The 25,528-nt window shown below is 55.6% G+C and overlaps 2 protein-coding genes across 7 annotated transcripts in view; one reads left to right on the forward strand and one right to left on the reverse strand.

Annotated features, from left to right (window-relative positions):
• The first annotated feature begins 15,044 nt into the window (after positions 1-15,044).
• SPHK1 (sphingosine kinase 1) lies at positions 15,045-20,865 on the forward strand. Of its 4 annotated transcripts, none has more exons than XM_055575206.1 (6): positions 15,045-15,162; positions 18,513-18,707; positions 19,015-19,167; positions 19,263-19,357; positions 19,459-19,574; positions 19,804-20,865. In XM_055575206.1, exons 2-6 carry the CDS (start codon positions 18,698-18,700, stop codon positions 20,606-20,608), a joined length of 1,179 nt encoding a protein of 392 aa, XP_055431181.1. In that variant the 5' UTR covers positions 15,045-15,162; positions 18,513-18,697; the 3' UTR covers positions 20,609-20,865. The 4 variants fall into 4 exon arrangements, with proteins under 4 accessions (XP_055431181.1, XP_055431183.1, XP_055431182.1 ...); XM_055575208.1 differs by lacking the exon at positions 15,045-15,162 and adding an exon at positions 15,626-15,711; XM_055575207.1 differs by lacking the exon at positions 15,045-15,162 and adding an exon at positions 15,726-16,899.
• Positions 20,866-21,735: 870 nt separating this feature from the next.
• UBE2O (ubiquitin conjugating enzyme E2 O) overlaps positions 21,736-25,528 on the reverse strand; it is a 49,198-nt gene continuing 45,405 nt past the window's right edge. For all 3 annotated transcript variants that reach the window (XM_055575204.1, XM_055575203.1, XM_055575201.1), the window contains 4 exons: positions 25,337-25,473; positions 24,153-24,356; positions 23,988-24,045; positions 21,736-23,874 (listed from right to left, as the gene is read on the reverse strand). In XM_055575204.1, the coding sequence (XP_055431179.1) occupies positions 23,216-23,874; positions 23,988-24,045; positions 24,153-24,356; positions 25,337-25,473 (1,058 nt within the window). In that variant the 3' untranslated portion in view covers positions 21,736-23,215. The remainder of the gene's footprint in view (positions 23,875-23,987; positions 24,046-24,152; positions 24,357-25,336; positions 25,474-25,528) is intronic.

Genomic DNA, 25,528 nt, shown 5'->3' on the forward strand with positions numbered 1-25,528 from the left:
ACAGCAGATGTGCCAAGAGGGTAACATGTCCCTGAGGATGTCAGAAGCTTCAAGTTTGGGACCACCCCACCACCAGACCTTGCTTGAGACTGGTTCAGATTTGTATCCTTTTGCTATCATTAAACCGTAATGGCAAGCACAGCACTTTTCTGAGAGTCACTCTAGTGAATTATTAAACCTGAGGGAGTAGGGGGAACCCCCAGGTTTGTAGCAAACTGGTAAAAAGTGAGTGTGGCCTGGGGACCCTCCAGACTTGGCGGCTGGTGGCTGAGTGAAGACAGTCTTTCAGAGGACAGAGCCCTTAACCTGTGAAGTTTGGCCCAACCCTGGGTAGTTGGTGCCTCCAGAGGAAAAGGGACGGGGAGGGGTGAGAGGCAGCTTCTTCATGAAGACTTGACTGGCTTTTCTGGGAAACAGGTGGGAGTGAAGGGGGTTGGGGACACAGTGGAGTCATTGTAAAGTGGGTGGGACACCAGAGAGGAACACCTCGTCTCCCACGGGGCTGGCTACTTGGCCGTGGGCTGGTGGCTCTGTCCTGGGGCTCCTGAAGTTTGGAGAGTGTTCAGGGGAGCTGGTGTGGTGGGCAGTCAGCCAGGAGGCAAAGGACTGGGACCATCTCCACCCCCGCTCCCCTACAGCCCCAGAGCTGGATCCAGAGTACGGATGGAATTGCAGAGTCTTGGTGGTTTTTTGAGGCTTTTTAAAAAATTTACTTTTTGTTGCACTGGGTCTTCATTGCTGCATGCAGGCTTTCTCTGGCTGCAGCCATCAGGGGCTACGGTTTATTCTGGCGCTCGTGCTTGGCCTTCTCATTGCGGTGGCTTCTCCTGTTGCAGAGCCCGGGCTCTAGGCATGAGGGCTCAGTAGTTGTGGCACACGGGCTCTAGAGCGCCTGCTCAGTACTTACGATGCACAGGCTTAGTTGCTCTGTGGCATATGGGATCTTCCCAGACCAGGGATCGAACCCATGTCCCCTGCATTGGGAGGTGGATTCTTTACCCCTGGACCACCAGGGCAGTCTAGAATTGGATTCTGGGGTTAAGGGGTGGGGGAACACCTCAAAACAATATGGCATGAGGCAAGAGTCAGCAAGAATATGTAACCAGGGGAGCCCTGTGGGAGAGAGTCTCTGTTGGTAGGCCCATGGGGCACCCCCTTGGGCACACCAAGTCTAAGGAGCACTGGTTCTCAGCCAGGGCATATTGGTAATGGCTGACACATTTTTGGTTGCATAACTTGGGGAGTGGTACAAGACTTAGGGCTGAACAACTGGCGTCCAATAGAGTGAGGCCAGGGATACTGCCAAACAATGCATAGGACAGAGCCCCACAACAAAGGATAATCCAGCCCTAAACATCAGTAGTGCTGAGGATGAGAAACCCTGCTCCAGAGAATGAGCTGGGTCAGCAGTAAAGACCCAGGACACAGGACAGCCACATCATTGCCCCCAGCCGGTGACCACAGGAAACACCTCTGTTTTCCACTTCTCTCCCCAGTGCCTCAAGTAAGCAGAGAGGAGGGTGGTGTGAGAGGTATGCTTGGTTCCTGCTTCAGTGCTGAAACCTCAGGCCTGTGCTTCGGCAAGGGTAATCTGAGACAAGCTTGACTTCATTTATTTTTTTGGCCATACCATGTGGCTTTTGGGATCTTAGTTCCCTGACCAGGGATAGTGGCCCCGGAAGTGAAAGTGAAGAGTCCTAACCACTGGACGCCCGGGAATTTCCGAGTTTGACTTTTATTTTTACTCTTTAATTTTTGTTGGAGTATAGTTGCTTTACAATGTTCTGTTAGTTTCTGCAGTACAGCAAAATGCATCAGCTCTAAGTATACGTATGTGTGTGCTCAGTCATTTGGTTGTGTCCCACTCTTTGCAACTCTAAGGACCGTAGCCTTCCAGGCTGCTCTGTCCATGGGATTCTCTAGGCAGGAATACTGGAGTAAGTTGCCATTTCCTACGTCAGGGGATCTTCCCGACCCGGCAATCGAACCACATCTCCTTTGTCTCCTGCATTGGCAGCGATTCTTCACCAATGAGCCACCTGGGAAGCTCATGTGTGCTAAGTCTCTTCCGTCCTGTCTGACTCTTTGCGACCATATGGACTGTAGCCCATGAAGCTCTTCTGTCCATGGGATTCTCCAGGCAAGAGTATTGGCGTGGATTGCCATGCCCTGCTCCAGGGGATCTTCCCGACCCAGGGACTGAGCCTGTGTGTCTTTTGTCTCCTGCATTGGCAGGTGGGTTGTTTACCACTAGCACCATCTGGGAAGCCCTGGGAAGCTCATACATATACATATATTCCCTCTTTTTTTAGATTTCTTTCAGGTCACCATCATGCATTAAGCAGAGTTCCCTGTGCTGGAAAGTAGGTTCGCCTTAGTTATGTTTTATAGCTAGTGTATACATATGTTGATCCCAAGCTCCCAGTTCATCTCCCCCTCCCTCACCTTGGTATCTGTAAGTTTGTTCTCTACATCTGAGTCCCAAGTTTAACTTTTTAAATGGACAAGCCTTAAACTCCCAAGTGGGGCTGCCTTAATAGCAACAACAAAAACAAAATGACTGGAGAAGTGAAATCAGATTGAGGTGCCTTAACAGGGAGCCTTACACCCAAGTGACCAAGGGGGTTTGGACAGAACACAGCTGGTGGTGGTGATTGGAAACAAGCAAGCAAGCAACCTTTTCCTAACAGGCACTTCAACAAGACAAGTCTTCATAATGGAACGGACTAAGTGCATGCATTGCTCAGCACAGTGTCTGGCGCAAAATGAGAGCGTGATGAATGTTAGCACTTGTATTAAGAAGGAAGTGGAAAATCAGCAGCTTCCAATGGAGAGAGAGGGCTTAAGGATGAATGCTGTCTGGCTGGGTAGCTGATTCCAGTTAAAGCACAGACACCCAAGGAAGCTCTGGGGCTTTGATCAACCAGGCACTGGGGTTTCCTGAAAATACATTTCAAGAAGTCTGTTCTTAAACTGAAAAACAGTTTCCTTCAGGGTGAAGCAGTTCCCTAAATTTGTCCCAGTTCCCACTTCCTGAGATAAGTAACTGAGTCCCTAAATATGGCCTCCATAGACCCCTCCTCCCCCACCGAGGTGGAGGGGCCCTGGCTCCCTTCCCTGGAATCTGCCCTGGCCTTAGTGACTTGCTTGAGCTGTAGAATGTGACAAAAGTGACCGCCTGGAACTTCCAAAGCCAGGGCATGAGACGCCGCACAGCTTCCACTGGGCGTCTTGGAATGATGCCCGTGAGACAGTCGCTCTGGGAACCCAGGCTCCCTGTCACCTGGAGGGACCACGGAAGAGCTCTGGCTGCCGGCCCCAGCTGAACTAGCTGATAGCCCCCCTCAAGGGTCCCACAGGAGGGACCCATCTCAGATGTTCAGACCATTGACATTGCAACCACATGAGTCCTTAAGTGAGAACCACCCAACTGAGTCTAGTCATCCCGCAGTTCACTTCACTTCAGTCGCTCAGTTGTGTCCAACTCTTTGCGGCCCCATGAATTGCAGCACGCCAGGCCTCCCTGTCCATCACCAACTCCCGGAGTTCACTCAAACTCACGTCCATCAAGTCGGTGATGCCATCCAGCCATCTCATCCTCTGTTGTCCCCTTCCCCTCCTGCCCTCAATCCCTCCCAGCATCAGAGTCTTTTCCAATGAGTCAATTCTTTGCATGAGGTGGCCAAAGTACTGGAGTTTCAGCTTTAGCATCAGTCCTTCCAAAGAACACCCAGGACTGATCTCCTTTAGGATGTACTGGTTGGATCTCCTTGCAGTCCAAGGGACTCTCAAGAGTCTTCTCCAACACCACAGTTCAAAAGCATCAATTCTTCGGCACTCAGCTTTCTTCACAGTCCAACTCTCACATCCATACCGCAGCTGCTGCTGCTGCTGCTGCTAAGTCACTTCAGTCGTGTCCGACTCTATGCGACCCCATAGACAGCAGCCCACCAGGCTCTCCTGTCCTGGGGATTCTCCAGGCAAGAACACTGGAGTGGGTTGCCATTTCATTCTCCAATGCATGAAAGTGAAAAGTGAATGTGAAGTCGCTCAGTCGTATCCGACTCTTAGCAACCCCATGGACTGAAGCCCACCAGGCTCCTCCATCCATGGGATTTTCCAGGCAAGAGTACTGGAGTGGGGTGCCATTTGCCTTCTCCGCCATACCGCAGAGGACCCAGCAAATTATTGCTTCAAGCCACTACGGCTTAGGGTGATTTATCACTTGGAAACAGGTAATTAGAACACTTCCCTAGGGAGTCAAGAACTCTCAGAAACATATGGTGCTTTCTTGGACGAAAAATTAATTGTCTTTCTAGTGACTGTCCAGGAAGGGTTTGCATAAGTGGCATATCCAGGCTGGTGGAAAGATATACGCCAAACACTCTTCCAATCCCAAGTTCTAGCTTAGGCACAGTATCAGCTCATAAGATGGGTAACATGAAAGCATTCCAGCCCCCCACCCCTTGTTCTCCCCTTCCTGCCCATTTCTTCCTGCTGTCAAGCCGTTCCCATTCTTCCGTAAATTTTAAACCACTCTTCCAAACAACCACTATAGGAACACGGTCAGGTTCTTAGAAATCTGACCCATATCATGAAGGTACAGTGTGTCTAGGTGGGAGGAGCAGGAACATCAGAGGTTAACCTCCCCTCCCTCGGCCCCAGTGAGAACCCTCAGGGGTGGGGGGGTTGGAGGAGTTGGGGAGAGTTAGGCAATTTTATCTTCCTTTCAGGGAAAACAGAATCCCACCAGTAATTAAATACCAATTCAATACTAAGAAGGAGCACAGGGAAATAAGGTTTAATTGAGTTTTCTTTTTTTAAGATATTCACAGGAGTGTCTGCTCGGGCGCCACCTAGTGGGAATGACTGTAATAACAGCAGAGCCTCCCTTCCCCACCCCGCCTGCCCCCACGCCCCACTTTCCTGGAGCCTGGGTGGCGGCCAGCTTTGTCACTGTTCCCACATTCCCACGCCGGCGTCGGGGAGGATGTGGGGAGAGGCCGTAAGAGTATGCGTCACTTGTGTACTACAGCTGACTCATTTCCAGAAGTGAAGTAGCCGCGGGGACCATGACAATTCATGATGCTCTTGAAGAAGATGGATTTTTATGGTAGTTACAGAATCTCTGGGAGGCTTTTGAGTCTGCCCACCTGCTTAGAAGGCAGGCTTCACATCCTCCTTGTAAGCTAAGTCAGTGGTTCCCAAATTTGTCCGTGTATTAGAATCACTAGAGGGCTTTGAAAAATTCTGAAGCCCAGACCAGTCAAATCACCATCTCTGCAGATGGAGCCCAGGCCTCTGTAGTCCTGAAGCCCTGCTGTGGGGGGTTGCCAAAGTGCTGCCCAGTTGACCCGGGAAAGCGATGGGGCCATCAGTTGATCCCATGGCTACTGCCAGCTGCCTCCTCCTGCTTTCCCTTGGGAGCAACTTGAGGCCAAACTCACAGCTCTGTCTTTACCATGTCTAAGCCATTTGGAAGATCCTTCACAAATAAACTTCCCTGGTGGCTCAGACGGTAAAGCGTCTGCCTACAATTCGGGAGACCCAGGTTCCATCCCTAGGTTGGGAAGATCTCCTGGAGAAGGAAATAGCAACCCACTCCACTATTCTTGCCTGGAAAATCCCATGGACAGAGGAGCCTGGTAGGCTACAGTCCATGGGGTCACAAAGAGTCGGACACGACTGAGTGACTTCACTCACAAATAAAAAGTGCTGGATTAAAATTTTTTCCATCTCTAATATATTTTTGCTTCGTTTAAATTTTAAGTATTTTTTTCCCCAATATAAAAATACACTGCATGAGTAGTTATTGTGGTTGGGGTGGGGAGGAGCTGGGAGGGAGCACCAGGGGTTTCTAGGATGTGTTCTTTTATTGATGCAGTGTGTTGGTTCGTAAATTCATAGTTTATAACGTGTGCTTTTCTGTACATATTTATACCTCAATAAAAATCCCACATAGCCAAGCAATTTAGTTATACAGATGTGTACATTCTTTAGAAAAAAAAAACCCAAGGGATTTCCCTGTTGGTCCAGTAGTTAAGACTCTGTGCTTCCGCTGCAGGGGGCACAAGTTTGATCCCTAGTCAGGGATCTCGCATGCTGCACGGCAGGGGTCCAAAAAACCCTAAAAACTAAAATAAATAAAAACCCCACACATACTTCATAACTATGTAGGGAAATACAGAGAAATGGGGAAAAAAAAAAGAACCAGTGAAAACCAAGGATTGCCCTTTAGGGCCTCCACAAGGTGACACAAATTTTGAGACAAGGTAAGTCCCTCCAAATAAAGCCACCAAAGTGCTGGTGGCCACCTCTCACCCCTGTGAGGAGAGGGAAGGAGCCCCTGGGAGGTCCCATGAAGTTGACGTACTGGACTCCAAATAATTCAGTGCCAAGGAGCAAGAGTCTCTCTTTGATCTAATCCGGCTCACCTGAGCCCTCCTTTTGACCAGGTCTCAAACCCTGGGCCCTTTTGTCCTTCCATGCAAAGTCCAGTTGTAACAAGAATCCTGATAAGTCAGTTTAGCCTGAACCCCCATCCTCCAGGTCTGGTCACCTTCAAAATGTTTGGCTTCCCCATTGTCCAGCATCCTCGGGTGATGTCTGAGCCTCCTGGCCTGCCTTCAGCAAGTTTTTTTTTTTTTTTTTTTTTGGCTGGGTCTTGGTTGAGGCATGTGGATTCTTTAGTTGTGGCATGCAGACTCTCAGTTGCGGTATGTGGGATCCAGTTCCTTAAAAGGGGATCAAACCCAGTCCCCCTGCACTGGGAGTGTGGCATTCCAGCCACTGGAAGTTCTGCCAGGCCGGGTTAGTGAGAATCTCCCCTGATCCCTGACGTTTCCTTTTAGTAATCTTCACCTACTGACCCCTACCCTACTCCTTGGCTTATATTCCCGCTTGTCTTTGTATGCACAGTTGAACTCAATCTCTGCTCCTTCCCACCCATCTGCAAGACCCCAAGGTACTGGTCCCTGCCCCTATCACAGAGGTTCTGAATATAGCCCACCTTACCCTTCTTTAACAAGTGCCTGGAATAAATGTTTTTCTTTAACAGCAGTCAAATCATAATTTAAACTGAATCATTAGAAATGGACTTTTTTGTGCATCACAGAAGAATGATCCTGAAAGGGACATTGCTGGTTCAAGTCCCTCATTAAAAAAAAAATAAAAAGGGAAGAAATGCATATAACAGGAAATAAACAAGTCAATTAGCATATTCACGTTGTGCAACAATGAGCTCTGCTGCTGCTGCTAAGTCGCTTCAGTCGTGTCTGACTCTGTGCGACCCCATAGATGGCAGCCCACCAGGCTCCGCCATCCCTGGGATCCTCCAGGCAAGAACACTGGAGTGGGTTGCCATTTCCTTCTCCAATGCATGAAAGTGAAAAGTGAAAGTGAAGTCGCTCAGTTGTGTCCGACTCTTCGTGACCCCATGGACTGCAGCTTTCCAGGCTCCTCCGTCCATGGGATTTTCCAGGCAAAAGTGCTGGAGTGGGGTGCCATTGCCTTCTCCGAGCTCTATCTGGTTTCAAAATAAAACCCACAATAAAACTATCACCCAAAATAAAATCATCCCAAATAAAACCCATGTCCATTAAGCATTGTCCTCCTGGCAACCACCAACCTGCTTTCTGTCTTGGTGAATTTATTTATTCTGGAGGTTTCATTTAAATGGAATCACACAATATATGGCCTTTTTGTCTGCCTTCTCTCACTTTTTTCACATGATGTTCTTGAAGTGCACTCACAGGGTAGCACAGATCAGGACTTCATTCCTTGTTACGGACAAACACTATTCCTTAATGTGGATAAGCCATGTTTTTTTTACCCGTTCATCTGCTGATGGACACTTGGGTTGTTTCTGCCTTTTGGGTATTGTGAACAGAGCTACTATGAGCATTTGTGTACAAGGTTTTATGTGGACACATGTTCTCAGTTCTCTTGGGTAAACACCTAGGAGTGAAATTATTGGGTCACATGGTAAATCTATGTCTAATTTTTTGAGGAACCTTGAGTTTCTCTCTCTTTTTTTTTTTTTTTGGCCACACTATGTGGCATGTGGGATCTTAGTTCCCTGAAACCCTGTCCCCTGCACTGGGAGTTCAGAATGTTAACCAATGAACTGCCAGGGAAGTCCCAGATCTCTCCTTTTTAAAAGAGATTTTTTGGGACTTCCCTTGTGGTCCAGTGATTAGGACTCCAGGCTTCCACTGCTGAGGGTCTGGGATCCCATAACCCACCCGGCATGGCCAAAGGGGGGAACAAAGATATTTTTCTTGGGGCAGGGTTGTTGTTGGTCAGTCGCTAAGTTATGACTGACTCTTGTGAATCCATGCACTGTAACCCGCCAGGCTCCTCTGTCCATGGGATTTCCCAGGGCAAGAATATTGGAGTGGGTTGCCGTTTCCTTCTCCAGAGGATCTTCCCAACCCAGGGATTGAACCCACATCTCCTATATTGGTAGGTGGGTTCTTTACCACTGAGCCACCAGGGAAGCCCTGGGGGCAGGGTGGGGAGGTTAAATCAGGAGCTTGGGATTAACAGATACACACCACTAGTACTATATATACACAAAATAAAAGAATCACAAGAACCTACTGTACAGCACAGGGAAATATAGTCAATGTATTATAATAACCTATAATGGAAAAGAATCTGAAAAAGAAAATATGTATATGTATAACTGAATCGCTTTGTTATACACCTGAAACTAACACAGTATTGTAAATCAACTATACTTCAATAAAAAAAATTTTAACATATATTTTCCTCAAGGGCTGGTGGGTACTCCAGATTCGTTTTCCACATCTATTTGTAGTAGTGGTGTTAGTTGCTCAGTTCTATCTGACTCTTTGCAACCCCATGGACTGTAGCCTGCCAGGCTCCTCTGTCCATGGAATTCTCCAGACCAGAGTACTGGAGCGGGTAGCCATTCCCTTCTCCAGGGTTTCTTCTTGACCCGGGGATTGAACTCAGGTCTCCTGCATTGCAGGCAGATTCTTTACCATCTGAGCTACAGGGAAGACCCTGTTCCACATCTGTTAGGACCAGTTTTTCATGGGTGACCAGCCTGTCTTTGTTAAGTACACATAACATCCAAGTCTCAGTTTAGAATTAAAACGATGCTGCTGTTCTTTCACGTAGCTCAATGATAAAGAATCCACCTGCCAATGCAGGAGACACAGGAGGCGCAGGCTCCATTCCTTGGTCAGGAAGATCCCCAGAGGAGGAAATCGCAACCCACTCCAGTTTTCTTGCCTGGAAAATTCCATAGACAGAGGAGCCTGGCGGGCTACTGTCCATGTGGTTGAAAAGAGCCAGATACAACTGAGTACAATGAAGCCTGAAGCCTGCGCTTCCACTTAGGGTCCTGCCAGAGACCTTAGTGTCCTAGGGTTTGCCTGACTCCTGGGGGCCAGCCAGCCTTCTCCCAGTCCGTGTGGTTCCTTCACCGCTAATGGCTGCAAATCGGGGTAACAGATCCACCCCCAAGGACTCAACACGCCTCTCCCCTTAGAAATAACACTTACTCCTGCCAAGAGATGCAGGTGGCAGATCTGATTCCATGCTAATCCTATTTTGTAGTTAGATTGTCTTCCCTTCTTAAGTGCTCCAAGTCCTCAATTTGAGAACCAAGTGGTCACAGATACTTGTCACGTGGCAACTGGAATTCAGCCTAAGATGATAGGATCTTTGCGCTTGTTGGCAAATGCCAAGTTGATGCTGTGGATTTTTCTAGGTCATGCCGAGTCCGGAAGATGGATATGTCCTTTAAACTCTGCATCAGAGCCGTCTGTCTGTCCCTCCCTCCCGGGCCCCATCAGCCTGCTGCACAGAGCCAGGAGGAGGTGGGGTGTTTGTGTCCTTCCTGGGCTCTCTGCATCGCTGGAACAGCCACCTGGCGCCCAGATGGGGCTCCCTCCCCTGGATCGTCTGCTGCGGTTGGGAGGGGTCAGCCCGCAGCCCTTCTCTCGAGGACTTCTGTGTACAGAACCATGCTCACGGCAGCTCTAGGAAGGAGACGGAAACAGAAAAGAAAGGATACTTTCTTCGTATATGCTTCCCATTATATGCTCCTCCCAAGCCCATTCCATCTTTTGTATTCTTTAAAATAACTTCACTCCTTAGTCTGTAAGCTTTGACAGGTAATCACTTGGCTCCCTCTTCTGTTTTGAGACAGGGAGTTTCAGAGGAGGCTGCTAGGATCATCTGATGGTGCCTTGAAGGAGAAATGACATCTCGACTCATTTTCAAGACGCTGGTCACGTTGCTGTGGTCAGCACTTTAGGGCAAGGAGCAAAAAGGACAACGAGCCGCTTTTGGAAGTGGCTCTCCTGTCGGATCGGCACAGCATCACTCCCTTGGCAGCACAAAGCTTCGGGGGCACACGTGTGGAATGAGGTTACCGTGTCCCTTGCCCTGGGGCCCCTCTCCTCAGCCCCAGCTGTCCAGCCCATCCTGTGTAATCATTACTTAAATGACCAGGGTTCTGTCTGGAAAGAATCGAACGGTTTGACCTTCAGGAGGCCAGCCTCCAGGGAAGGGGAATTTCTATTTTCGGGATGTGGATAATGAGTGTCAGGGGCAGGCAAGCCCCACTCCAGGCGCCCATCTTTTTTTGCAGCTTGGCAAAGTAGGGCGCTGGCTCCTCTTTGGCCTCCAGTGAATTGGCTTCTGTGAAGGAGGCCTGAGAGGCGAGAGGGATGCAACCCCAGGTGCCCACCAGGGGCCAGCAGGGTGCCTTGAAAGGGTGTTCCCCATCTCTGGAGGGGGTGAGAGAGGATGTCACCTCTGCTCTGTGGAAGTGGTCCATTCCCAGGTAGGAGGAAACCACCCCAGACCATTAGTGCCAAAGCGCTGCATCCAGCCTGTTTGCTTTGGGAACAACCCAAGGATGAGGCTTAGCTTTGGAGCGACGTTAAAATGGAAAACACTGCACAACAAAAAACACCCGGAAAACTGTGTACACACCCATCCCCTTGGCCTGGACGTGGGGACCAAATAAAAGTGGCTCAGCGTTCCTGCTGCCTGGCTGCAGAGTGGCCAGGTCTCTCTTCCTGCTTTCCAGAAGCTCTCCTTTTGGGAATCACCCAAAGCAGTTTGACACGGCTGCTGGCTGCTCTTCCCTTGAAGGAGACGATCAGTCGCACAGCGTCTCTCGGAACCAATATGTGAAGTGAAGTCACTTCAGTCGTGTCCCACTCTTTGTGATTCCATGGACTGTAGCCGACCAGGCTCCTCACTCCATGGAATTTTCCAGGCAAGAGTACTGGAGTGGGTTGTCATTTCCTCCTGCAGGGGACCTTCCCGACCCAGGGATTAAACCTGGGTCTCCCTCAATGCAGGCAGATGCTTTACCGTCTGAGCCACCAGGGAAGTCGAACCAGTATAAACCAGTATAAATGAGTAAGTGATTTCAAAACACAGTTGAGGGCTTCCTGGGTGGCTCAGTGGTAAAGAGTCTGTCTGCCAATGCAGGAGTCATGGGTTCAATCCCTGATCTGGAAAGACGCCAGATGCCGCAGGGCCCCTAAGCGCATGCACCACATCTATGGCGCCTGTGCTCTGGAGCCCGGGAGCTGTAGCAACTGAACCCACACGCCCAAACTACTGAAGCTAGTGTGTTCTAGAGTCTGTGCTGCACGAGAGAAGCCACGGCAATGAGAAGCCTGCACACGACTAGGAGTGGCAACTAGAGAAAGACGTCTATGCACAGGACTAAAGATCCAGCACATTCAAAAATAAATAAAATTATTTCTTTAAAAAGAAAAACACAGTTGGGTAGGGCAGGGGCTGGCTGCAGCCTCAGAAGGGGACCTTCTCTCCCCTCACGAGTGTTCAGGATGTGGGGCTGGGTGCTGGAGACAGGCCAGAGCCCGCTGTAGAGAGCCCAAACTGGAGCTGATGTCAGCAAGAACCTATGAAATATTCCTAGCCACCGCTCTCCATGTGGCTGGCCTGGTCCAGCCTCACCACAGAGTGTAAAAGTAGCTGGACTGTCAGGCTTCATGACAGGAGCTGTGAGGACCATGTCTTTTGTGTGGTACCCAGTGGGCTGGGCCGGTGGCAAGCCCTTCCTGCAGAGTGGGAAATTCTGCCAAACTGGAAATAGATGGGCAGGTCTGTGCCCCACCCTTTCCTCAGGTGAAAAGTTATTTGTAATCCTATAATTACTATGTTTAGTAAATATGCCAATTGCTTCTTCTCAATTTCTTTTTTCCCTCCTGTGCAGTTTTTAAAAATGGAAACCGGTGTTCTTTGCGGGGGCCTCTGTCTGATGAGTCAAAGACCACAAAGTCTACAGAATCACGTGTCAATGACCTCAGCAAGAATGTTTTCGGCCCCACCATGATGAATGCGAATTGAGGGAAACCAAGTTCCTGGTTTGTGTTCAGCTGGTACCACTGAGGAGATGAGGAATGCTAGAAAGAAGGTTCTGGCGCCAAGTAAGGACAGGATTCCCAGACATTCCCTGCCCCACTGTGGTTGGCAGAATAACAGCCCCCCAAAGAAGTCTGTGTCATAGTTCCATGCAACCCATGACTATGTTACCTTATATGGCAAAAGCGATTTTGCAGTTGTGACTAAATTAAATTAAGGCTTTTGGAAGGGGAGCTCAACCTGGGTTAGCCAGGTGGGGTCAATGTCATCACAGATGGGAGAACTTACAAGAGGGAGGCAGGAAGATTGGGGGGTTTCCCTGGTAGCTCAGCTGGTAGGGAATCTGCCTGCAATGCAGGAGACTCCAGTTCGATTCCTGGGTAAGGAAGTTCCCCTGGAGCAGGGATAGGCTACCCACTCCAGTATTCTAGCCTGGAGAATTCCATGGACAGAGGAGGCTGGAAGGCTACAGTCCTTAGGGTCGCAAAGAGTCAGACACAACTGAAATGACTTAGCACAGCACAGGAAGGTCAGAGTCAGAGAAGATGTGACAACAGAAGCAAAAGTCAGATGGAGACTTGGAGATGCTAGACTGCCAGCACGGAGGTGAAAGAAGGGATCCGCGGCCAAGGAATGCAGGTGCTTCTAGACGCTAGAATAGGAAGGCAGCTCAGCCCTGCCAATCCATTCTAAACTTGTGACCTCCAGAACTGCAAGATGAGAAATCGGTGCAGCAGTGAGAACCCAGGACACTAACACAAAACCCAGCTTTGTTCTTCTAAGGACTGTGGAAGAAACCCGTCTGCTCAGAAAACCAGAGATGCCATAAGCCGAGGTGCAGGGTAAGATCTGAAAGTCGGGGGAGCGGGGGTGGTGTGCAAGCCTGGGCAAGGTCCCCCAACAGTGGGAGGCGGGCAGGGCCAGTTCCCGTCCCTTTCCTGCGACACCCACAGGAGTCTGCACTGTTGTCCTCTCTGGAGACACCTAGGACTGTTCGATTTTTTTTAGTTTAAAAAGTGATACACCCATTCACACTAGAGTCCTCATAACTAACTGGGTTTTCCTCCCAGAGTAATTTGCATTCAAAAAAGAACAGGCCCGCAGAAGATAATGCAGACCCTGAAACAACAAATTTCAGCCAGGTCTTTCACCAGGGAAGAGGATCATGTGGTGGCCAAGGCAGAGTTGCGTGATGCATGCACAGGTTATGCGTGCATGCTCAGTCTTGTCCAGTGTGTGACCCCATGGTCTGTAGCCCGCCAGGCTCCTCTGTCCATGGGATTTCCCAGGCAAGAATCCTGGAGTGGGTTGGCATGCCCTCCTCCCAGGGATCTTCCAGACCCAGGGATGGAACCCACATCTCCTGGATTGACAGGTGGATTCTTTACCGCTGAGCCCCCTGGGAAGCCTGCACATACAGGTCAAGGAACACCTGTGGCCAGTCAACCACTAGCTAGGGGAGAAGCCTGGAACAAGACACTGCCTCACAGGCCTTGAAAGGAACCGACCCTGCTGACATCTTAATCTTGGATTTCTTAAGAACCGTGACACAGTAAATTTCTAAATCACCCAGTCTGTGGTACCTTGTTATGACAACTCAAGAAAACTAACACAGACACCTTCAGATCCCAGATCAGCAGCTGAAATGAGTGGCAGGGGTGAGGCCTTTTGGGGAGGCTGTGCTAGTGAACTTTCCTGAAAGGGATGTGTCCCTCTGAGCAGGCCTGCTCAGATGTGGGGTGTGTGGGAGGCAAAGTCCAGAGACCCAGAAGAGACGCTGGCTGGCAGCCTCGGCAAGGACACCTGTGAGGAGGAGGAGGCCACCTCCGAGATAAATCTAGGCTCACCCCACCACACCTGGAGCAGCTGAACCACCACAGAGACAGAAACTTAGAACATCGCCTGCAGGTCAGGAATCTCGTGTGACCAGTCTGGTCTCCTGCATGCCCATGCAGGACACACCTCTCCACCCACAGCCTGCCACCCTCAATGCGTGTCAGGGTCACTGGGATTTCAGAATGGAAAACCACATCTGGGTCCATCCCAGGAGACCAGTCTTAAAAACAGTCAGGCCGGACACTTCCCTTTCCCTGCCCTTGCAGCCTTCCAGGCAGAAAGCCCTTGAGGTCAAGGAAGGCCGCGGGGGTCCTGTAGTTCAGCCTGGGAGCTGGAACCTCAGGAACAGGTGAGATGGCAGGAATGAACAAATGAATGTTAGTTGCTGAGTTGTGTCCAACTCTCTGCGACCCCATGGGCTGTCGCCCGCCAGGCTCCTCTGCCCATGGAATTCACTAGGCAAGAATGAATACTGGAGTGGGTAGCCAAGGAGATGGCAGGAAACCTCTCCTAATAAAAGCAAGTCATTTGCCATCTGGCAGCCTTGGCTCCAAGTTTCCAGAGAGCTGGGCCAGGCCCAGTGCATGCCTGCTTGCTTTTTTTTTTTTTTTTTTTGAAAAAGAACAAAAAAGGATCAGGTGTGTCCTGGGGAGGCTACCCTCAAGGAGGAGGGAGAGTGACTGGGGGAATTGGAACAGCAGTCTCTTTCACCTCTGAGACAGGTGTACCTGGTGGTTGGTGACTGGGACAGATCAAGCCTCATGCCAGGCCTGTGGCCACAGCAGCTAGTTGCTTAATCAGAACCTGGAGGATGAAGCCTGGAGAGGGCTTCCAGATGCTTCCTCTTTCTCAGAGCGATTGAGCAGCGGGGTGGATGAGGCAGCTCTGTGGCAAGCAACACGTGGAGCGGATGGATACTCAAACGCCAGCTAGAAGCCTGGGGTCAGCTGGGCCTCCCGGGCTGGGGGCTGGGATCTGGGTTTGCCTCTCAGCTCTGTAGGGAGCTGGTTCAGTGGCTTAGCTAGGCAAGACCCTTCACCTCTCAGGGTTTCACTTCCCCCAATTATCAAAAGGGGAAAAGCATCTTCCTCTTGCCCAATCCGGTCTCCTGGGCCATGGGTACTGACGAGGATCTCTGGAGATGAAATAACCGTCTTTAGAGAGGGGCTGGGGGCGGGGCGGGCCCGGAGGGAGGGAGGCTGGAGGAAGGAGGTAACGGACGAGAATGAAGCGGGCAGAGCAGGGACCTTGGGGGTGGGGACGGGGGTTGGGGAGAGGCGGCCGGGAGGACAGAGGAGCCTTTGTGCGGACTGGAACCGGGGCCAGAGGGCTCTGCCCTTCACCTCCCTCCCACTGGGCTCCCGGAGGCCGGATAACAACCCAGCAGGCTGCCCCGCCTCCCTCGCCGCTGGGTTTCCAGTTAACCCCGCCCCCGCGCGGCCGCACGACCTCGGGGGCTCCAGCTAGGGAGGCGGAGGGACCCTGCGGCAGGTGGGCTTTCTCACTAGGCTCGTGCACGGCCACGTCCTCGCTTCCCGGGTCTGAGTCCCACCAGACTCCGAGGTTTAAGCAGCGGCTTCTCAGGACTGATGGAAGCGCTCGTGGGGAGAAGAGGGAGGCCGCCCCTCTCCAAGATCCGAGATCCCCGGGAGCATCACGCCGCGTCCCGCGTCTTCCAGGCGCCCAAAGCCCTGACTTTGACCGTCCTGGCTGGAGGAGCAGGCAGGCGAGGGAGGAGGAGAGGATAGCCGAGGGATCCAGCCCGGGTTCCCGCAAGGAGCCCCCTCCTCCCGCCGGCGCTGGCGTCCCCGCGTCTCGTGACCGCGGCACTGCGGCTGCAGCGCGGCGCTTGGCTCCTGGCGCCGGATTCCTGGGCGGGGGGTGGGGAGCCTGGAGGTTCAAGATCAGACCTCGGTGGACTCCGGTCGCGGCGCTGCTAGAGGGTGATGACGGCCCGCCCCGCTCCCCACTCGGGTTCCTAGTTTCGCAGAGTTTCTCGACCCGTGAAATCATCGCTGAGTCACCTTCCCGGAACGCGCTCGGGACGCTCACGACCCAGCCAGGGCTGCCCCCAGAGCTGCGCAGGGCGGAGGTGGACACCACCCGGCCGCGTGCCAGGCCAACAGCCCCGGGACCCACGCGTCCCAGCCTGAGCCTCTACCCTATGCCGGGCCCCGCCCCGCCAGGTGTTGGGGAACAGGGACGCTTGGGTCCTCTCACAAAGGGGTACCTCGGAGCCGTGCCGAGACCTGCCTCTTGTCGACTTTCAGGGGCGATGGGAAGCGAGACGTGTGAATGGGTGTCGGGTGGGGGCAGGTGTGGGCGCGTGAGCACCCTGCGGCCGGGGCCTGCACCAGCTAAGCCTCCTACAGCGGTTTGGTCTTTTCTAACTTTGGTTAGAGAGTTAGAAACTTGGTAACTTGACCTTGGCAACTTCCTCCTCTGAGTCGCCGCACACTACCCCACAGGGAGCTTACTTGAGCGGGTCGTGGACACTTTCAGGTCTGACACTTACTTGCCGGGGATGTGTTTATCACACTCCATTGACACCCGAGGCCCCCGGCCAGTTTGCAGCTCCGCGCTGAGCCAGCGAGGGCGACGGAGGACACGCCCCCAAGCTTGGCTCCCCAATCCGGTTGGGGTCGCCTAGGCCTGTTTACACCGCCAAGCTTCTTTCAGGTGGGTAAAGGGCGCGGGGCCTGGAGCGCCCGCTGGTTCAGGCGAGCCTCGATGTTGTCCTCTGGGAAAAGCACCCAACTTTTGAGGTTCTTAACAAGGCCCCCTCCTCCGGACCGCGTACCCCCCGCGCTGCTGGCCCTCCCTCCCGGGATGGCTCCTCTGGCTGTCTCAGGCTCGGTGGCCGTGCGGTCCAGGAAGCTAAAAATAACTCTGGGGGAGGATGGGAGCGGCTGCAGAGACACCCCAGCACGAAGTGAGGGGTACCTGGCAGGGCCTGGACCTCGAAATCCGGGTGGGATTGGGGGGCGCGGGCAGCGGGCAGGTTCCGCCAGGAGACTATCCAGTGACAGGCAAGGGTCTAACCAGAGCCCTGAGCCACGCGCGCCCGGAGCCCCACCCGGGAGCCGCTCAGATTTTGTGCGCGGCGGCCTGTGATGCGCGTTCACCCTCGCGCGCCCGGGACGCTGCGCTCGCGGCGCGCCGCTCGTAGCCGGGCCTGGGGCTCAGCGCCTCGCCAGCAGCCTCCACGTCTCCCGCCCGGCCGCGTCGCTCGCCTTCCTACTGGGTCCGAGAGTCCCCGGACCCAGCCAAAGGGCTGAGCGCTTGGCCGAGCCGTGGGCGCGGACCGGGCTGGGGCGGAGCGGCAAGGCCAGGGCCCCGCTGGCTTGCGCTGTGCGGGGCCCGGGTTCCACCCCCGCGAACGCCTGGGCCGCGGGGCGTGGCCAGGCCGGGAGGCTAGGCACGGCGCCCTCCCCGAAGTTGAGCGAAAAGTTTGAGGCTGGAGGCAGCGAGGCCGCGCAGTCAGCGTTTACTCGGCGCTCCGGTTGCTCCGCAGATGCGAGGCTGAGCCCGGGACCGGCTGTGTTCAGCCCTTGGCCACTGTGGGGAACGGAGGTAGCGCTTCCCCCAGGAAACTGGACCGACTGGGTAGGGCTGGCCGCCTGCCCTGCTCTCTCGCCCTTCTTGGCTTCCTGGGCGGCCGGGGGAGCTGCCGTGCAGCACATGGCCTCCGCGCCCACTCGGCTTTGGCTGAGGGAGGTGGTGGCTGGCGGCCCGGCTCCGGCTCAGCCTTCGCACGACTCCGGCGCCGCTTCCACGAGCGCTGCGCGCGGCGCCGCAGAGCCCGGCCCTTGGAAACGCGCGCGGCGATCCGGGCAGCTCCAGAGCTCGGGGTAGAGGACGCGGCGACCCGGCTGTTTCGGGCCGAGGATCACTCGCCCCGAACTTCGCGCGCGGCGATGGCCACTCACCTTCTGGGATTTTTTTACACAACTGGACTCCCCTCCCCCTGGCGGCCCCCGGGGAGGGGCTTGAAGACCCGATCCCATGGAGAGAGCCGGGGCTCTGACTCATCGTCGGGCCGGAACCCGAGGTCCTAGAAAAGACAGGCTCTCAGGAAAAGACCCTTTCCCCCTGGGGGTGGTGGTGGTGGGAGCTCAGTTCCAGGACCCGAGCACCCTTGGTGGCACTGGGCCTCGGCTTTCTGGACCTCTCGGAAAACTAGGAGATGCCGGTGCGCGCGGCTCCCGGAGCGTGGTCCCAGAAACTAACGGGGCGCCCCCCACCTCAGGGGGCCGCTCCAGACTCCACCAGCGCGGTTTCCTCTCCCTCAGATCCGGCAACCACAGGGAATGACGCGGGTGCCCCCACAGCCCCGGCAACGGGCGGGGAGGGCGAGCCCCAAAGCCGTCACCGAGAGGCCCGCCTGGGCAGCACCGATAAGGGGCTGAAGTCAGGAGCCGCTGCGGCGGACAGCGTCCGGACAGCGCCGGGGACCCCTCGGCAGCGGGGCGAGGTCATGGATGCAGGTTTGTGGGGGCCTGGCGGTGAAGACCTGTAGGGGGATTCCTTCTCTCCCTGGTGAGGAAAGTTGGCCGGAGTCAACTGAACAAGAGGGGCTGGGTACCCTGGAGAGGAGCCCTTTTCCCCATGAGACCAGAAGCTGGTGGGAGTCTGAGCCCAGCCAAACTGGCTGGAGTGCCCCGCTGGAGGCCGCTGCCTCTGGCCAGGCTCAGTTGGATCAATTACCCGTGGATTTCAGGCGCCGCGTTTCCACCCGGGTGCCCGCGTTGTGATCCTCAGCCCCTAGTGGCGTTTTCCGGTTTGTGTTTACAGCGGGCGGCTCCCGGAACCTGCTCCCAAGGCCCTGCCACGTGCTGGTGTTGTTAAATCCGCGCGGGGGCAAGGGCAAAGCCCTGCAGCTCTTCTGGAGCCACGTGCAGCCGTTGCTGGCCCAGGCCGACGTCTCCTTCACGCTGATGCTCACTGGTGAGTGTCTTCCCCGGAGCGGGCGTGGGGAGCATCCCCAGCCGGGAGACCCGCGACTCCAACCTCCCACGTTGATAGCCGCGGCCTCTGCACAGAGCGGCGGAACCACGCCCGGGAGCTGGTGCGCGCGGAGGACCTGAGACGCTGGGACGCGCTGGTGGTCATGTCCGGAGACGGGCTGATCCACGAGGTGAGGCCTTCCCAGGGGAGGCTGGGCCTGGGTCTGGGATGTAGGGGCGCCGGGGCAGGTGGGGGGAGCTTCCCAGGCTGAGGCCTCCTGTGCTCCAACAGGTGGTGAACGGGCTCATGGAGCGGCCTGACTGGGAGACCGCCATCCAGAAGCCCCTGTGTAGCCTCCCGGCCGGCTCTGGCAATGCAGTGGCCGCTTCTTTGAACTATTACGCCGGGTGAGAGCCAGGGTCCAAGCGGGCTTATTTTCCCTCAGGTCCTGCCAGGCTTTCTTTTATGAGTGCCTGCGAGCTACCACTCGTCTCTGGAGCCCTGAGCCTCTGTTCCAGGGTCCTCTCTTTCTCTCTCTCAGTGACTCCCGTTGGCTGTCACCCGCTGTCAACTCCCCCAGGGGCTCAAGGTTACGTTGGCCTGCCCCAGCTCCTCATCCGACTCCCTCCCCTGCAGGTACGAGCAGGTGACTAAGGAAGACCTCCTGACCAACTGCACGCAGCTGCTGTGCCAGCGGCTGCTGGCGCCCATGGACCTGCTATCCCTGCAGACCGCCTGTGGGCAGCGCCTCTTCTCTGTGCTCAGCCTGGCGTGGGGTTTCATCGCCGATGTGGATCTGGAGAGCGAGAAGTTTCGGCGCCTGGGCGAGATGCGCTTCACTCTAGGCACCTGCCTGCGCCTGATGGCCCTGCGCACCTACCGGGGCAGCCTGGCCTACCTGCCCGCAGAAACGCTGGCTTCCGGGAGGGGCCCCTCCTTGGCTCGGGCCCCGCAGGGCCCCGCGGACACCCATGTGGTGCCCCTGGAGCAGCCAGTGCCCCCTCACTGGACGGTGGTGCCGGAGCAGGACTTTGTGCTGGTGTTGGCACTCCTGCACTCCCACCTGGCCAGTGACCTTTTCACCGCCCCCATGGGCCGCTGTTCGGCCGGCGCCATGCATCTGTTCTACGTGCGTGCTGGCGTGTCCCGGGCCACGCTGCTGCGCCTCTTCCTGGCCATGGAGAAAGGCAGGCACATGGAGTGCCACTGCCCCCACCTGGTATATGTGCCTGTGGTTGCCTTCCGTCTGGAGCCCAAGGATGGGAAGGGTGTGTTTGCTGTGGATGGGGAACTGCTGATCACCGAGGCTGTCCAGGGCCAGGTTCTCCCCAACTACTTCTGGATGGTCAGTGGCTACAGGGAGCCCCCACCCTCTCTGAAACCGCAGCCCTCACCCCGCAGGAAGTCTCAGCAGACGCCGCCCCCATCAGAGTGCCCCTGACTCCGTGGGCCTTGCCCGTGCCTTTGTCTACTTGGTTCACTCTGTGCTCAGGCCCCGCCACCCCTCTCTCCCTCCTCCCCCAGGACTGGAGGGCCTGTCCGCAGACCACGTGGTGAGTTGGGAGGAGGAGGAGGAGAAGGAAGACTGGAGAAGGGTGGGAAGGACAGGCTCTGCCCACCAAAGGCCAGATGGAGTGTTGGGGTAGGAGCAGGGAAGCCACCTTTGAATCAGATCTGAATAAAGTGACATTCCCAGCCTGCTAGTCTTATCCTAGAGGGTGCGGAGAGTGGGGTCTTAATTCTGCCGGGGCTCTAGAATTTAACGTGATGATCAACCCAGTGGTCCCTCCTGGATGGGGCAGCATGTGGTACCGGCCCCTGGGAAGTCATTTTGGTAGTGGGCACAGGACCAGAGCTGGTCCAGGCTGCTTTTGCAGGGCTTGGGGCCCTGCCCCAGTGATGATTATACCCCATCTGGTCTGGAGCCAACTGCCTCTTGGCACAGGTAGGAAGACTGAGGTTTAGAGCAAGTATGTCTTACCTAGGGCCATACAGCCAGCACATCTCAGCCAAAAGGGAGACTGTCCCGGAGTTAGGGGCACTGGGGAAAACTGGCAAGGAGCAAGAGGTCAAAATGGCAGAGAGCTGTCCAGGGTGGGCTCTGGGGCTCCCCCGGCCTCCCCTGCCCTCCTCGTCTGTCTTTGTCGGGGAGCGGTGGGCTGGGGTTTAAAAGGAAGCAGCGGTGAGGAGAGGCAGATTCCAGCCATGCAGAGTGGCTTCGAGCCCAGGCCAGCCCCCCCCCAGCATCTGGAAGGAGCTGAACTGGTGGACCTGGTCAGAGGCCCCCGGGGAACAGAGCTGCTGCTGCTGCCCTGCTGAAAGGGGGCTCCAGGACCCAGGCCCTGCTCAGAGGCAAGAGCACCCACCCACTGAGCTTCTAGACCCTCACCTCCCGGCCCCTCCGAGTCCTTGACGGGAGATGGAGAGGCTTGGGAGCGGGCTGGGTGGGGAAGGGACTGCTGCCTTGAGACGCCCCCCCACCCCTGCCCCCAGCCACAGGGATCTTTCCTTCCCCTGGGGAGGGTGTGTGAGGTGCCCCCGAGGGAAAGAAAGGCGACAGAGCCCAGATGAATGGCAGAGGCAGGTTTAATGGTGCCACCTTGTCTGTTTTGTACATTGTAATGAGCCAAACCAAAAAAAAATGCAAGTAAAAAAAAAAAAAAGTTTAATCACACAGCACTTTATACAGATATCTTAAGCAACAGGCATTCACATCTCCACGTGAACAATGCACCGGGAAGCACAGCCCCGCCAGTCACTCGGGGTGATCCTCAAACAAGACCTTGACTCCGGCCTCCAATCGCCGCAGCCGTGGTCTGGCCCCGCCCCCCACGCTGCCACCGGCCGCGTGCTCACGGAGGCCCAGGTGTGGGGCCAGCATAAGGCGGACAGGACACGTCATGCTTTGGCTTCTTATCTTGTCTCTTTTTTTTTCCTAATAAGAGTTAATATTTTTTGATTTATTCTTTCAACCTTAAATATTACATTACATACACCAAAAATTACATAGCTGCAATGTGCTCAATGGCATCCCCTTCACCTGGAGCTTCACATTATCAAACGCTTAGAAAACTTGTAAACCTCTGGGCCCAGCTCTGTGAGGGAGAACCCTGCTGGCCGCCACTCTGCCACATCGAGCCTGCGGTTTTAAGCGCAGGGCTGACAGGCTGTGTTCTTGTCTGGGGTGGGGAGAGGGCTGGCCCACTCTGAATTCCATGAGCTGCGTGCCACCCCTGCCAGCGTGAGCATTAGACACAGGAGGGCAGAGGGCCCGAGTCCACGGGAGAGGCCCTCGTCTGTGCTGCTGCTCCCGCCTCCGGGGACCTCAAAGCCAGAGCTGTGGTCCCCCTCGCCCCGAGGGGCAGGAAGGGCAAGGCACCTATAGCCGTGTCTTCCCAGCAGTAGCTCCCTGTCCTCACCCTGTGGCAGCGTGCGAGGACCACCACCTCCCGAGCGTCGCCATGCACCCGGCCTGGTGCCCACCTTTCGGAGAGAGCAAGTTCAATAGGCCAGGGCCCGGCTGGGAGTCAGTGGCGGCGGCACCGCTCTGGGGAGGGTGGCGGAGCTGGGGGGGCGAGGGAAGACCTGGCAGGTGGTGGCGACGGGCGGGCCCGGGACACCAGGAAGCGTCAGCGGGACTCGAGAGGGCAGGCGGGACCGGGGCGACCACCACGGCAACCCACACTTCATGCAAGGCACGTCCACGTGGCCTGTGTTCTCCTGTGTCAGACCCCAGAGAGAGCCCACCCCTGCCCTGAGGGCGAGACGGCGCGGGAGGAAGCGCAGGGGCACTCTGCCTGGGACTACAAGGGGAAAATCAGCTGCGCGGTTCTGATTTCCTTTGCCACAGGGCACCCGCCTGTTGGAAGATTGCTTCGGAATACAAATGGCAGCATCTCAAGAAACTTCCTGCACGTCAGCAGCAAACTCACCTTGGGAAGGAGGGGGCAAAGGGCAGGGGGCGGGGGGCCTGCACTGGGGACAGAGGAGGAGAGGGAAGGGGGGCGGCCTCTCCCTGCGGCCACGTGTCTTCCTCCGGGGCTGCTGGCTACTTGTCCCCCGCGCTCTCGGGCATGCCCGCCTCCGTCAGGGCGGCCCGGAACTGCATCAGGACTCCCCGGATGCTCTTGACAAAGCCCTTGGAGAGCGGGAAGAGGGGGAAGCCGAGGTCAGGGTAGCCGCTCTTCTCGGGCAGGAAGCTCCGGTAGCTCTTTCTCCTCTTCTTTGGCTTGACGCTGGGCGGCACCGAGGCGTCGGGCGGGGCCTCTGAGGCCTGCTCCGTGTGGTCCCTGGGGGCTGAGGCCGGGCCCTCTGAGTCTGAGCCCTGGGAGGCCTCCCCCGGGGCCAGCCCCCCATCCTCAGGTTCCTCTCGGCCGAAGTCTGAGAGCTCGGCCACAGCCGGCGGCTCCGGCGAGCTGCTGTCCTTGGGGAGCCCGTTGGGCAGCGCCTGGGCCCTCTCCAGCAGGGCGTGGGTTTCCAGCCAGGACTCGATGCGGTTCACCAGCCGCCAGCCGCCGGTGCTGAAGTGCTGCCGGATCTCCTGCTCAAAGACCTCGGGTGGCCGCCGGACCAGCTGGGTCATGGACTGCACCACACGGATGAGGGCCATCTCGTTGTAGCAGCGGCTGTTCTCGTAGCCCTCTTGCAGGCCTCGGTCGCTGTCAAAGCCTGCCTCATTGTAGTACGGTTCGTTCACCAGGATTAGACCTGCAAGAGGGAAGGGGAAGTCCCTCAGGGCTGGCCTGACCTCCACCCCTAGACGGGAGGTCAAGGGGCGCCACAGCCAGAGTGACGGTGCCCTCCAGCCGCACCCCGCCTACCTTGGATGGAGATAAGCACCTGGAGAAGGCTGGATTTGCTCGTCCACCTCTCTGTCCCCTGCAGCACACACACACACGCACACGGTGCAAACTGATGAGCTGTGTCCCAGACACCTGCCCGGACGGGCCTGCCCCCACCCTCACCGCCAGCCAGCGCTGACCCACCTTTCCAATCCAGGTGCCCAGGAGGCTGACGCACACCTTCCCATTGTCATACAGGTTGGGGTTCAGGCGGCCACTGCACTGGGAGAGGTAGCAGAAGTGGGGGGGCACGGCCGGGTAGATATTGGGGAGCTGGATGTCGAACAGGTAGAGGCCATCCTCATAGGGGGTGCGAGTGGGGCCCTTGATCAGGGCCGAGAAGAGGTCCTAGAGGGGGGTACAGGGAGAGAGTGGGGAGGTTGATGCAGGCAGTGGGCACCTGCACATGGAGCCCACTTCCAGTCTTCCAGGGTGCCATGCGGCTGCAGCGGGAGCAGGAGCGGCCCCAGGATCCACACACCCGCTGACAGCGACAGAGAAGCTGAATGCAGACAACTCGGTAAGACCCACTTGGCACCTCTAACTCCTGGCATGAAAGGAATTTTCCAAACTGGTTTTTATCTTACCAGGTTTTTTTTTTTTTTTTTAAAATAAACTACTGCTTGTAATTTGCATTCCTCAAAACACCACTGTGACCTCCCCCCTGCACCCCCCACCACCCCATGAAGGCAACAACAACGACAACCAACAAGAGGAAAGATCATTCCAGGACGGCACGGCTGCACTGGCTTCGAGGGAACTAGAGGGGTGAGAGGATCTGAACGCGAGGACAATGCTCTGTCAGTCATTAAGGAGACTCTGCACACACATCAGAGACCCAGGCTGAGGGCCGGGACAGGGGCACCATCACCAGGGCAATGCCGCCAGCTGAGAGGCTGCCAGGGCTGAGCGGACCGGCAGAGTGCCGGCAGGCCCGTTCCCACAGCATCCCTCTTTGTGGTCCCTTTCCCATGGCCCCTTTCTCCAGGGCTGGGCCGGAGGTAAGCCTCCTAAAGTCACTGCCCCTGGGGCTGGGTCAAGGACCGGTCAAAGGATAATACAGCTTTTCTTGTAACATTCTAATTTTTCAAAAAAAAGAGAGAAGTCAAGTAACGTATTACATAATTTTAAACTAAGCTTTAAAAGGACGGCCGTCTGGTCTAGACACAGCTGTGGGAGATTTGTTGGAGCCTCTCCCGCCCTGTGAGGAGGGGCTGCAGGCGGGCGGCCTTGCGGGTGTCCCCCAGGCCTGCAGGCCCAGGGCCCGAGGCTGCAGCCTCCGGAATGCCCACCCGGACGCCTGTGCCTGCCCAAGCCCGCCTACTTGCCATTCTGTCCTCGAATGTCTTGACCATGATGCCATCAGGCAGCGAGGTGGCCAGCAGCGCCATCTCCTTCCGCACTGTGCTGAAGAACTTCTTGGCTTCTGGAGGCTGGAACTCAATTTTCTTAAAAGAGTGATTCGCTAGAGGGGGAAAGAGGGTGGTCAGTCCCTCAGGAGAGGCCTGGGAACACCAGCC

The sequence above is a fragment of the Bubalus kerabau genome, chromosome 4, assembly GCF_029407905.1.
Source record: "Bubalus kerabau isolate K-KA32 ecotype Philippines breed swamp buffalo chromosome 4, PCC_UOA_SB_1v2, whole genome shotgun sequence".
Classification (NCBI taxonomy): domain Eukaryota; kingdom Metazoa; phylum Chordata; class Mammalia; order Artiodactyla; family Bovidae; genus Bubalus; species Bubalus kerabau.

Coding starts and splice junctions, on each gene's coding strand:
- SPHK1 (XM_055575206.1), top strand. Junction 19,168..19,262: donor CTTCACGCTGATGCTCACTG/GTGAGTGTCTTC, acceptor GCCTCTGCACAG/AGCGGCGGAACCACGCCCGG. Junction 19,575..19,803: donor TCTTTGAACTATTACGCCGG/GTGAGAGCCAGG, acceptor CCTCCCCTGCAG/GTACGAGCAGGTGACTAAGG.